Source organism: Podarcis filfolensis, assembly GCF_964270895.1.
Source record: "Podarcis filfolensis genome assembly, chromosome: 4".
Lineage (NCBI taxonomy): Eukaryota > Metazoa > Chordata > Lepidosauria > Squamata > Lacertidae > Podarcis > Podarcis filfolensis.
In genome coordinates, this window is record NC_139607.1 from 63,757,481 (window position 1) to 63,771,581 (window position 14,101).

At 41.5% G+C, this 14,101-nt stretch overlaps 1 protein-coding gene across 2 annotated transcripts in view; it reads right to left on the reverse strand.

Annotated features, from left to right (window-relative positions):
• Positions 1–14,101, reverse strand: part of IGSF3 (immunoglobulin superfamily member 3) — a 118,049-nt gene that overhangs the window by 22,532 nt on the left and 81,416 nt on the right. For both annotated transcript variants that reach the window (XM_083611491.1, XM_083611490.1), the window contains one exon: positions 11,974–12,378. In XM_083611491.1, coding sequence (XP_083467617.1) covers positions 11,974–12,378 — 405 coding nt within the window. The remainder of the gene's footprint in view (positions 1–11,973; positions 12,379–14,101) is intronic.

Genomic DNA, 14,101 nt, shown 5'->3' on the forward strand with positions numbered 1-14,101 from the left:
CAGCTAGGTAGTACTAGTGAACATCCTTTGTGAGATGAGGAAGAAAACGGTCACTGATTAGAACATAAGAACATCAGGCCAGCATCCTGTTCTCACAGTGGTCAATCAGATGCCTGTGGCAAACCAACAAGCAGCCTCTGAGCACAAGAGCACTCTTCTGTGGTTTCCAGCAACTGGTATTCAGAAGCATTACTCAGAGCCATCGATAGCCATCTCCTCCAAGATCTTGTCTAATCCTCTTTTAAAACCACACAGGTTGGTATCCATCACTGCCTCCTTTGGGAGTTCCATCGTTTAACTAGGTGCTGCTAGTGATTTTGGCCAAAGCAACTTACATCAAAATAATTTCACAAGAAAGAAGCCTGAGCAAGAAAACCCATCTGAACTATTAAAATATATAGACACTACCAATGTTTTAAAATACCCATTTCCTTAGTTAGGTCATTTAATTATCACATAGTTATTTGAGACCCTTTCATAGAACATCCGAGGCCAGACATACATGGTAAAATAATGGGAGAGCGGGAAGAATCCAACAGGTTGGGAGGGCCAACCAAGCCACTTAAGAGTCAGTTTAGGGGATGCTGTTATTGGCTACACTAAGAGCAGTTAGTAATGGTCCTTAAACAGATAAGCAGTGCTTTATAAACACTGATGCATCAGAATCTGGCCATGTGGTTAGTGTTGGAGGAGCAGCCTGCTGCAAGTACTAGCCACAGGTCACACAAGACAATGAGATACTCTAGGCTTGAGTTCAAACCTTGACAGAAATTCATGTTTTGAAATCATCAAGGAGATTTAGGGTCAACTCTGATTTTGAAAAGCAAAAGCTGATCTGAAATAAACAGGTGCCATATATATACCGTATTTTTTGCACCATAACACTCACTTTTTTCCTCCTAAAAAGTAAGGGGAAATGTCTGTGCGTGTTATGGAGGGAATGCCTACGGGTGGCATGCCTACAGATTTTCCTCCTCTAAAAACTACGTGCGTGTTATGGTCGGGTGCGTGTTATAGAGCGAAAAATACGGTGTGTGTGTGTATATATATATATATATATATGAATGAAGAGGCAGCTATAAAATTTGGACGGGAAGAAGAAAAAGAACATCTATAACTTTTTCATATATATACGTCTGTGTCTGTGAAAAATAGAAGACTTCACAGCATGTCAAAATCTGAAGCACACATAAATAAAAAGGCTATGAGGGAAGAATTCCAGTGCAAGATGCATCTGCCGTCAGAAAATGTGTACGCCTCAATGATCGCTGGTGAATTAGAATATGGAGATGTGAAAAATGGAAAACAGAACTTGCATCAAACAGCAGATTCAAAGGGCAAAATCACACACTGAGCTGTTTCATCAATGGCTCATCAAAAAGCCTTCAAAATAAATGGCGCTGGCACAAATAGGAAAACATTTAATTAAACTCTATTCGAATAAGTCATCCTATAAAGAAATATGCTTATTTACTCTGCAGGTTATTCATTAAGAGTCAACATTTGTAAAAAAAGGTCATTTAAAAAGTAGAAGTAAAGTCTGGGTGCTGCCAAACTTTTCAAAATTATCTGTATGCAAGTTCAAAAACAGGTTTTCACTATTTATCACTATACTGTGTACATCTAAACAATAAAGTTTCAAGCTGGAGAAATGACTTTTTGCAAAGTGCACGAGCAAGAAAGAGCAAAAAACCAAAACCCTTCCAATAAGATTGGTAGGAGTAACACACATGAACCAGATGAAAGTCAATCATTTTCAGTAAGTCACTGATGCAATCCTAAGTATGAAGTCTTGAAAACATCTTTATTTGTCTGTCTCTATTGGAAGCCACTCAAGCAAACTGTCATTCAGAGGTCCATAGTGGGTAGAACAGATGGTAGCAACAAAACCCAAGGGCCAGTGGGAAAAAGAAAAGCAAGGTATTAATCAAATGAATCACATGATAAAGAAAAAAAAGCCCCTCCCTTCACTGGTATGGAAGAAAAATATGTAAACTTTCTCTCTCTCTCTTCTCCAGGAAGCTAAGTATGTACTGTGTTTAACAGCTGCATTGGCAACTTAGCTCAATAATAAAACCTTGAGCTTGTTATGATGCTGGACCGAGTGGTAATCCCTGCTGTGGTGAGCCGTCCTTTCCAACTTACTTGCAAACATACGGCCTTGTTCCGACAAGGTGTTAGAAAGTGAGAATCAAGCTTCTGACCTCACACGCCCCTTTCATGAAAAGCATTCCCATCACCAGAAGCACCTGATATCTCTCATTCAGTCAATTTTAAGCAAATAGAACTATTGGGCTTCAAAACACTCACTAAGGTCATGGCTTATGGTTATCCAAATGGCAGAGGAGGATCTGCAGTAGGTAGATGGACAGTCCTCCTCTGCTCCAGAGGATTTGACTAGGGAGCCTTCTATTAAACCATTTTGTTAAAATTATGCTTCAGTCTCATCAAAGCTGCCTTTTGATGAGCCGAAACTCTGGCTATGATACTGTGCTCTAGCCCCAAACCCTAGAAATCCTTATTCAAAGACGAGTTGGAATAATTGCAATAAACAAAAGCAGGGCATGGACTAAAACGACCCTGCTTGTGCACAAAGTGCATTTTGCTCTCTCCAGCCAAAACAATTCTAAGTCACACAAATATACCAGAGTATTTCTCGGGCTTTCCTTGCTTCATGCTCCCCCCGCTGGACTTGTTGAAGTCAGTCGGCCCATAACGTGTTATACTGGGCCCACCATCTGCTGTTGATACTACACCGCATATTGACCGGTGTGACCAGCAGAGTCGGCACAGCTCCAGCAGAGTCACCCAGCAAATGTCAGGGTGTTTTTGCTTCCCAGCAGCCAGCTTTTCCCAAGAGTTCCTGGTTGAGAAAACTCCTTACCCACTCAGTTCAGTTCAAAGTGTTTGTTGTCTCATGGTGCAAGATAAGCATAAACACAATATCTACATCAACTTAAAACATAAACATCAAAAAATGCTAGTACATCACGAACTAATCTACTGTGATGCAGTTCTCTGGTTTTAGAAATAAAACCTTGTCCAGATACAAGTTTACAGAGAGATCCACTAGCACTTCACCATGCTAGCTTCCCATGCTGTACTATCACCATAAAGCACTGAGCAAAGACCTCACACTCACGCCAATACTACTGACTCTTAACCCAACCCCTGCACCTACACCCATTCTGTAGAGAAAGGGAGGGTGGGTGAGTCATACAAACATGCAATGGGCTAGCGCAGAAATATGGTGGGAGATGACTGGGCTATGGAAAAATACATTTCACCCCCTTGACAGGTGTATCGGGAGACCGCTGCTGCACTTACCACTAGCTCTGCACAAGTATCCCTCTTAAGAGGTAAGGCAAACAACTTTCAAGGGAGAGTCACAGTGGCAGCAGCAGCTAACTGCAGAGCATGGATTGCCTTGAGGAATCCTGGATAGACGGGATATAGTGGTAGCCATACAGAGGTAACCATCTGTCCCTCCCTTTACTGGTGTCCCCGTTGTGCGGTTCACCCATGTCAGGCAGAGAAGAGAAGGAAGGAATACTTTTCTTTCTACTTCCTGAAAGCTGTGCCCTTTACACCAGAGAAAGAGAACCTTTCCTTTCTGAATCAACAAGTTTATAGCCCCTCCTTCTTGTGAATGAAGGGGAAGAACCACTCCTGAAGTAACTGAAATGCCTTCCCAGAGTCAGTGGAGAATAGATAATATCTCAAAAGCTTGTAGGCTTCACTTTTGGCAGGAAGAAATAAGTCTTTAAGAAAGAGCCCATTGAGAAGCTCCATAAACAAACTTTGAATTCTACACATTTATGTTTTCTTTCATGAAACTGGCTGACAGAGTCAGTGACTGACTGCAGGCTATGCTTTAGTACCCACTGATTCGCAGGGAGATTATCTTTATTTGGTAGTCCATACCCGGGACAGATTTTGGAATTACTTGCCTTAAAATAACTATTCTTTTCGGCCCACTGGAATTAGGAAATGGGTTTTGGTCCCTGCCAGCCACTCACCGCCAATTAGAGGCTCAACCAGCATACTGAAAGCGAGGTTGTAGGCCCTACTGCTGAAGTTAAATAATATTTCATAGTCCTTTCCTTTTCTACAGTTGAGCACAGTTATACAAACTTATCATCCCATGGCAATAAGGACTGTACAATGGCAGACTTTGGTACCGCTGACTTTGGTACCATCAGGTAATGGCCGCTGGTGCAGGGAAGAGCCTGACCGGCAGGGCTTCTTAAATTAATTGGCCAAAGAGTTGAACTAGCTGAGAAAATGAAATTGCTCTCTGAGCCAGAAGTTCTATGATAGACCACCACCATGCTGCTGACCTTTTCTAACCCTTAGCTTCTGACTGTTCTGCTCTTTACTGCAGTTCCAATCAATTTGCCTGTTCAGTGGCCCGCAGTTTTCAGAGACACCTTAACAGACTGAACTGTCTTTACATTAACCACAATCCATATCCCTGGCACAGAGGCTGATTTTCGTTAAATGCCGCTATTAGCTGCCCCATTATATGGGGCTTCCTTTGATAACCCAATGCCCCTGCCCAGCCAATCTCTAAACCTGAGAGCCAGCAGGTGTTTGTCCAATCAGAAGTGTTGCCACATCTATACTGACCCTTAAATTTTGATACCAACAGGGCTTTGCAGTAGTTTTTGTTAAAGCAATTCCAGAAGCACTTAGGTTTTATGGTTTGTAGCAAGAGAAGAGCGTATAAATGATTGCTACAGTTAAAGAGACCCTGAGAAACAGGATGTTCCATTCTCAACTCTATACTCAAACACAGTGACAATGGGCATTGCTTACCTATCTCAAAGGTTGAGACAATGTGTCAAAGGAATAAACTTCAAACTCAATACTTAAAGTCAAGAATGGTAGATACGTTTTTATTAAAGGGACAATTGATGGCAATTAAAAAATAACTGTTAGATTTGCATGTGCACCAAACTCAAAGCTACTTGACTTTATTCAGAAGGTATTATGTAAATTCAATAAATTGGCTGAGGGAGAAACTAGACTAGGGGGCAACTTCAACTTTAATGTAAAAGCAGTGTCTTTAAAAGCCTTGAGCAAGGGCACCACCTGGAAGAACCTTTTAAAAGATAAAAGACCTCCTATGACTTACTACAGCGCTTCCAAAAATGGGGCTTATACAAGATACGGAGAAAATGCAAAAGATTTCAGTTTGACATTTCCTTCACCCCAACATGACTCCTGATCTGTATTAGACTTTTTATTGCTTAAAAGATAAAGGGACCCTTGACCGCTAAGTCCAGTCGTGGACTCTGGGGTTGTGGCGCTCATCTCACTTTAGTGGCTGAGGGAGCCGGCGTTTGTCCGCAGACAGCTTCCGGGTCATGTGGCCAGCATGACTAAGCTGCTTCTGGCGAACCAGAGCAGCACACGGAAACACCATTTACCTTCCTGCCGGAGCGGTATCTATTTATCTACTTGCACTTTGACGTGCTTTCGAACTGCTAGGTTGGCAGGAGCAGGGACTGAGCAACAGGAGCTCACCCCATTGCAGGGATCTGAACCGCCAACCTTCTGAACAGCAAGCCCTAGGCTCTGTGGTTTAACCCACAGTGCCACCCACGTCCCTTATTGCTTACTCCACAAGTTAATTCCATCCACACAGTGAACATATGACCGAGCAATGAAATCCAAACCTTGACATCATGGTCATTTAACCAGCCAACTACCTAAAGGAAAAGATAGCAGAAACCCTACAATTCTATTTCAAGGAAAACGACAATGACAACACCAATTCTACCAACCTTTGGGAGGCTATGAAAGCAGTGACAAGAGGTATCTGTATCAAAGAAAAAGCATATATTAAAAAACAAGTCTCTACAACAATAACCAAACTAGAAATGGAAATTACTGAGCTGCTAACTAAATATAAAAGTTCAGGTTCAAAATACCTCCTTAGAGGAATTGAACAAAAGAGACAAGAAATAGACTCCTTAGAAATTAATGACTCTAGACTTTTGGCAGATGTAAAAAGAAAAAAATCTAAGTCAGGGGTACACAGTATGCAAAAAAGCAATGGCATTAAAACATTTTCTCCTGACTTCTGCTCAGAATTTGCCTTTGATTCTAAATTATATACCTCACCTTGCCCAAATTAAAAAAAGAGATATCCACAATTTCTTAGAAAACTTACCCATACCATTATTAGCTCATGATGAAAAAACCTTTTTAGATAGCCCCATCTCCATAGAAGAAATTGACAAAAACCGAAACCACATAAAGCCCAAGGACCTGATGCTTTCACTTCTGAGTTTTATAAAAGATTCAAAGAAATATTATTACCATATGTGGTCCGCCTATTTCATGACCTCTCCCCCAAACAGATATGAAAATGGCAGAAAAATAATTACTCCTGCAAAAGACCCAGAATAAATGCCAAATGAAGGAGGCTGGGGTATCCCAAACCCTGATCTACCGTATTTTTCGCTCTATAACACGCACCCGACCATAACACGCACGTAGTTTTTAGAGGAGGAAAATCCGTAGGCATGCCACCCGTAGGCATTTCCTCCATAACACGCACAGACATTTCTCCTTACTTTCTAGGAGGAAAAAAGTGAGTGTTATGGTGCAAAAAATACGGTATTTTATTGCTAACCAAGTAAGACATGCTGTCCCTTTTATTTTAGATGACACCTCAAAGCAGTGGCTCCAGTTGGAAAAAGAACTTATCAAAGGAATACCAACCTCTGCAAACCACTTCTTAGAACTGGGCTAAATGTTCAAAACAGATTCACACAAACCATACTTAATGTACGGAAAGAGAAGGCAGGAATCCTAACTCCAGCACCATCTCCACTGACACCCCTTGCCTTCCACCCACTGTTTTCACAACACTTCATGACAATTTTATGTTGCAAAAGGTCTATACTGGTTATCTGACTTTTATAACAGAAATATAGCACTATCAGACCAAGAAATAAGGACTAAACTAGGAAAATTAAAAACCCCTTGGCTGCTACTCCACCAAATCCACACTTTTCCTGGCTAACCCAGTTTAACAGTAAGGCAGACACAAGACCATTAACCCCATCTGAAAGACTTGTAATATTCACAGAAGGACATGGCCCAGGTATAAAATCTGCAATCTATAAAATTCAGTGCATCGGTGGGTTCACTTGATCCTATTGAACACCAACGGGAATGAGATTTCAACTATGAACTTGACCCAGGTCAATGGCTCAGACAAAAACAACAACAAACCTTTAAAACCATTTCAGTGAGCAATAGGAAATTAATCCCTAATCCCTAGGAACCTGGTAATGGCACCTCACCATGTTGCTAGAGGGGTGCCCCACACCCAGTACATATCTCCATGTGTGGTGGGAATGTACAAAAATCCAGCCTTTCTGGAATTCCATATTCCAATAAATTAATAAAACATCGAAATAACAATTGGAAGTTAAACCATAATTAGCTTCATTATATATATTTCAAGAGTATATGGACTTATATAATAAATAATTAATAGGCTATTTATTACAAGTGGCAAGACAGAACATAACCCAACACTGGATTTTTCTGGCACAATGGTAGACAATTGGTACAAAACAGTTTGGGAAATAGCCCTCCCTGAGAGATTAACAAAAAGAAAAACTTCAGTTGATGTGGACAGATCGAGAAAGATGGCTTTACCCCAGTGTGGTTTAATTTCATAACATATGCCAGTATCCCAGAAAATGAACAATCTCCCCGTCAGCATTTGGCTCAAACTGGTTGATCTAAATTTAAATTTAAATTTAAACATAAATTATTACCTTCACTTCCACACACATACAGGTTTCATTGATAGCATACTAGGAAAAATGACTGTTACTCATACTTAGCCTAAGCACAATCACAAGGGCTATGTGATGTTGAATGCTATTTGTTATCTCTCTTCTATCGTGTTTCCTCATTTTTGCTCTTATTGTTTAAACCAATTCACAAACCAAGAACATGAACATTGACCACTCATAATGAGGCATATATCATAGATATTACAGCAAATTTATTATGTTATTTTTTGGATATACAAATGAGGAGACTTGGTCTACTTATTTGTATCATTTATCATTCCCATGATCCTTGTTTATGACCCCCTCGCCCAAGTTATTTAAAAAAGCAAGCAAGCAAGCAAGCAGCTACAGCATGATGCTGTGTAGGGATAAACCAGGGATTAGGCGATTGGTTAAGTTAATGGGCCATATTGTTCATGGTGCTAAAAGGGCCTGTGGGCATCTTGTTGCACATTACTAGCAAACAAGCCTCCTGTGAACCCTGTTAGCAGTAGTCTTCAGTGACCTTCAAGATATTTAAAAGCAGCAAACCTGGAAAAGCCAAGCAGGGCAAATTAAGCCACTCAAACCAGATCAGAGTCCTAAAAGCTTAAGGGCAAACCCAGATTTCAGACATGATCACTTCTTACACCAGGCAGGTCCAAAGTCCATCTTGGGGGCCTAAAAAAAGCTCAACAACTTCAATCCTAAAAAAAGTTAACAAGTTTGGGTTGGCCCTTTGGTCAGCCCTTCACTTCACCAAATCTGGCCCTCTTTGAAAAAAGTTTGGACACCACTGTCTTACATGAACATGTAATAAATAGTTCTAACATGGGGTTTCGCATTTTCTCCTACACAAATATTATCTGTGCAGGTAACTCATAAGTATGAAGCAGTCTTGTGGTTTTCCTCAGTTTATAGAAAGGAACCAGAGTGCCCTTTTTAGATGAGGCAAAGCAGCAGCTTACAGTACTTCTCAAATCATTTCCCTTAATTATTCAAGTATAAAAGAAGAGCAACAAAGGTTACTGCCTGCTCTGGATGGGGACATTGCTGATTTGCATGTATATGCAGCATCCTTTCACCCTTGGTCCTTTCTAAGCCTTAATGCTGCTCATGTTTGAAAACTTAAGTGCACTAATGATGATGAGGTCAGCAGCATTTGATACAGGCACAAATCATCTGACAAAATTCCCTGTTGGGGGTCATATATAAATATATCTGTTGTCTGCAACACAGCCAGCTGTCATGTGCTCAGTTCCCAAAGTGGGTCTGTTGTCCTTGTCTGAGTCCCTCAGACGTCTGTGCTTCAGCTTGTGGCACTGATCACACCTTGAAATGTTTTGCAAGCGGATGAGGTAATCAATAAACATCAAGCAAAAATGGAATAGGACATTCCACTGGATTCAACCAAAGTCTTCAAGTCTTAACCTGAACTCTACCCCAGATCTACACAGCCTAAGTGCAACCATCTTTGGCTCCCTCAAACAAATTTAGACATTGCAGTCATCTGAAGGAGAATACTTATGAGATGGCTAATTTGACATGTCCAGTAGGGGCACCATTTGGGGGCAATCAGCCAAGCTTGTAAAGAAGCCGGTTCTAATTGGAATAACATTAAAAGTTTTATTTCCTTTGTTTTCAACAAATGTTTGCCACCATCTAGGATGGCTTGCATTTGAATGGCAATGGTCTTATTTGGATGCCACAGTTTCACGTTATGGTAATGATCCTTGGGCTCAACTGCTGGCCCCTTTCTTTCTCCTCGATGCTTTCTTCCCAAGCACCAACAGTCAGCTGGTTTTTGGTGTTTAAAGCATGCTTATATAGGGCTTGCTAAGCCCTTTATGTAGTGCTTCCCAAGCACTTCATAGGCAGTGTGGAAGAGGCTTTGTAGGCACTGCAAAGCCTCTTTCATCTAAGCCCTGTCTTTACCAGCTCCCCACCTGATGTTAGGTGTAAGGCAGATGGTTTTGGCTTGGATGAAATGGCCTGGTGGATCAAACGGGGAAGTGTGTTGGTCCTAATTAGGACTGCATGCCAGAGGTTATGCCAGAATCTACTACTAGATCTATATGTGGTTGAGGAAAATCAGCAAGAGTTTCTGTCTTTTAGCTATTTAACAATGACAATAGACAGGTATGTTTTATCCCAATCATTCCTAAATTGGGCTGCTAAAAGAAAAAAAGAACTGTGTGAAAGAACTGTGAGTTTATGTCCAGAATGAAAACTAAATTTGGGGAGTTAGTGGTATTCAGAGGCAATGTATTAGTTAATCCTAATTTCAAGATTGCCCCATTATTTTGTATCTAGCTCTAGTTGGTTGATTTTAGGATTCTGTTGCTACTGCCACTACTGTTTGTTGCATAGTTCAATAGATGTGGACACTCAGCACAGGGCTTTAAAGGTTTCAGAAGTCTGCAGACTAAAAACCACTGTCTCTGGTTGTGCACTGGATAGGTTATAGTCCTGAACAAGATATGGTGCTGAGTCCTTTTGTCTAGCTACTATTCACTATTAGCAGTGAAATCTGAGATCACAGAATTGGAAGGGACCCTGAGGGTCATCTAGTCCAACCCCCTGCAATGCAGGGATCTTAACACATGGTCCGCCATCCAGTTTGAGATCATACAGGACCCCACTTAGCTTTGCAGATGTGCTAGCAGTTTTATTGCTGCACCACTAGATGTGAGGAAGGAATTGCTATCTACATTTTAAGAGGCATCAATGTCCCATTCATTTTATATAATTATTTGTAAAGCGATTTCAACATGCAAAACTTGATACTCTTGAGAAGCCTCAAATATGTCATCTGTCTGGAGGACAGGAAGCATCAAGAGATCCCATACTTACAAATGCAAAAGGAACACATTTGATAAAGGAGCAGTTGCAAGAATGCAACTGAAGGGCAAAAACAACATGTCCTAGACACACGTACTTGTCTGATTTGTATGAGACACAGAATGAGACTTGCATAATAGATGCCACACACAAAAATAGTATCTAGCTGAAATTAGACTGAATGAGTTGGATAAACAGAATTACTGATTGATGTTGGATCACAGCCACAATATTGTGCCTGACATCATCTCTCCTTTAAACGGCACTTCCTTGAATCCTTACTGACCACATTCATTAGAAGTCTGTCTTATTGACCGTGATAGTACATATCCCTTATCAATGTGACTACACCACCAATCTCAAACCAGAGCTCCTCTTAAAACATACCTTTCTCAACTGATTAGTTTCATGATTACTCAAATGAGCCAAGACATTTATGGGTTAATCTACACACAGAGAGAAAGCACTCCGGTGACAGTGCTTCTTCAGAATGCACATCTGAGGCTGCATGTTTCATTGCTAGCCCCAAAGCAGCTGACTGTGGAAATCTAGCTTTGTCTTTTCTCCAACATGTTGGTTTTCATTTTACACATGCAATCCTGCATGTACATTTTGTACTCCAAGAACAGATGCACCATTGTGCTTTCTGGACGTGTAAGATTGGTCATTAATCCTCATAAACCTAATGTGTTAAGCCACAGCACAAACTAGGAAGGCAGCAAACATTTCACAAGTGCTATGAACTGTGATTTGGATGTTTCCTGGAAAAAAAAAGCCTCCACAAAACATAACTAATAGGCAGACAAGCTTTTCAAACCATTATGTAATTCGCATTGGATCCGAAGATAAGACGTGTAGGAGAGGATGGCTTGTCTAAGCTTAAAACTGAGTCCCTGTCAGGAAATGAGGAATGAAATTGGTCCTGGAGACACATTTCATAGGTACCACAAAGTTGCTCATACAACTGTGAGCTAAGAACACATCTTAAACTGCCTTTTAACAGACGTTTACACCTGCCTCATGGAGTCGGGAACGAGCACAGTGGCCCTACACTTCTCTACAGTGAAAACTTCAGGGAGGTTGAAAGAGTTTTTTCTTTTGTTTCTGTGGTTAAAAAAACACACCCCGAGAATTCCTGCTCTGAAACCAACACAAAGCAAACAAAAACTGCATCTCCAAAAAAAAAAAAGGTACCAAAGCAAAAAGCCCTATAACCCTAAACACAATATAAAAAAGGATGAGTAATTCCATGCAGCTGGAAAGGCAAGCTTTCATACTGAAGTCTCTGCACTAGGTATAGTCTTGGCAGCATTGCCAATAGGATACTTACCAGGCCGTAAGACCCTGATTTCCAGCAGGTTAGAGGTTCTGTCTGCCAGTCGTGTCCAGCTACTGTTGTAGTTCTTCCGCCAGAGCTCTGCCACACACTGGTACTTTCCCGCCTCTGTGTCACTGGCCCTGCTGATGCTCAGGCGCACGTTGTTGCTGGATTCCGATTTTTCAATGGCTGTCCTGGTTCGAAACCCAGCGTACCTATCTCCCCACTGAACACCTCCATCCCGAGTGAAGGTGACCAGATCGTGAAACTCGGTGCTGCCTGCTGGCTGAAAGCGCCACGTCACAGACACTGGGACCCAGGATGGGTAATGTGGTTTGATGATGCATTGTAAATCAAATGACTCGTTGTAGGTCACTCCAGGAGTGCGGGAGATGGCTGTAACTGCAAAGCCAGCATCTACCAAAAAGCAAAAGACACACACACAGAGTGAATATTTCAACAGTAACTGTAATACCATTGGCACGTCAATTTCTGCAACTACAGTAAGAAGTGCTTTCCTAACAGCAGCTCACAGGAGGTGGGTCTGGTAAACTCTTATTCTCAGTAAATAAACACACACATTAAAACAAGGATGGGCAAAGCTGCCCCCCAGAATTCTACAAAACAATCCAATCCCTGAATTTTGGAGTTAGAAATTCAGCAGGCAACATACAAAAATCTACTGACAAACCTCAGCATTACCAGCAATCTCCTTTTGCGTTCTATATAGGGCAAACAGGACAACCTCCGCACAACAGAAAAAATGCTTGCAAATCTGGCAATACTAAGAGACATTTTAGCCTCCTAGAACACACTGTAAGTGACCTTAAGGTGAGAAATGACAATCACAGGGAGCCCAAAAAGCAATAAAAATGTGTAAATAGTTATTATTGAGTTAACAGTTTAAGATTACATGTAAAATGAACATGCATATATTAAAAAGAATCATCAGACATAAAATTGGATTGTTTCTTGAAGTTGGCAGCTGTAGATCCCCTCTGGTTTGATTTTTCCAAATTGTATCTTATTCGCCTTAACGTATTATAATAAATAATGTCTATTAAGTCACCCCACTTGAATGGAATCAAACATTTAGGAGAGACTAAGACGCGGGTGGCACTGTGGTCTAAACCACAGAGCCTAGGGCTTGCCGATCAGAAGGCCGGCGGTTCGAATCCCCGTGACGGGGTGAGCTCCTGTTGCTCGGTCCTTGCTCCTGCCAACCTAGCAGTTTGAAAGCACATCAAAGTGCAAGTAGATAAATAGGTACCGCTCCGGCGGGAAGGTAAACGGTGTTTCCATGCACTTCTCTGGTTCACCAGAAGTCGCTTAGTCATGCTGGCCACATGACCCAGAAGCTGTCTGCGGACAAATGCCGGCTCCCTCGGCCAGTAAAGCGAGATGAGCACCGCAACCCCAGAGTCATCCGCAACTGGACCTAACAGTCAGGTCCCTTTACCTTTAAGATACCATTATAAATTAAATACTTGGGATAGTTGCTGCCAAAGACTACAGTGTAACCCCCCCTGCCTTTTTTTGGGGGGGAATTCCTATTATGCAGCTCTTGAGAGGGCAATATTTTTGATGAAGCGGGCATTAGTCCCTGAAACCTCTTGCCATAATAAATGTGTTGAATTGCTAAGGTGCTGCAAAAATCTTTGATGATTTTGCTGCAAGAGGCGAACATGGCTATCCCTCCTGAAATAAAAATCCTCTGCAACTTTTGAAATGCTCACACCAGATATATATGCACCAAATGTTGCTGCTGGCTAGCTTTAATCCACAATGCTATCCAATATGCAACACATGCCTGTGAATTCAATGAAACTTTTAACACCGCTCTCTGAACTAGGTGATAAGCTTGCACAAACCACAATTATTACAGTATGACTTTCCAGCCGGAATATGCACTGTTCAGAAGGCTAGCACAGGAAGGTTTTCTATGTGCTCGCAAATTCCATTTGTTTGACCATACAGGACGGTGTGAAGGCAGTAGCCTTTGGCTCTGTGCTGTTCAGGATGGCTGTACCTCTTGACCCAAAGGCTACAAGATATTAATTAACAATGGCCAGGCAGCTGGGACATTAATTGCTGCAAGCAGATTAATTTTAGCCTGCCAACCTTTCCCCAGAGCTGCTAC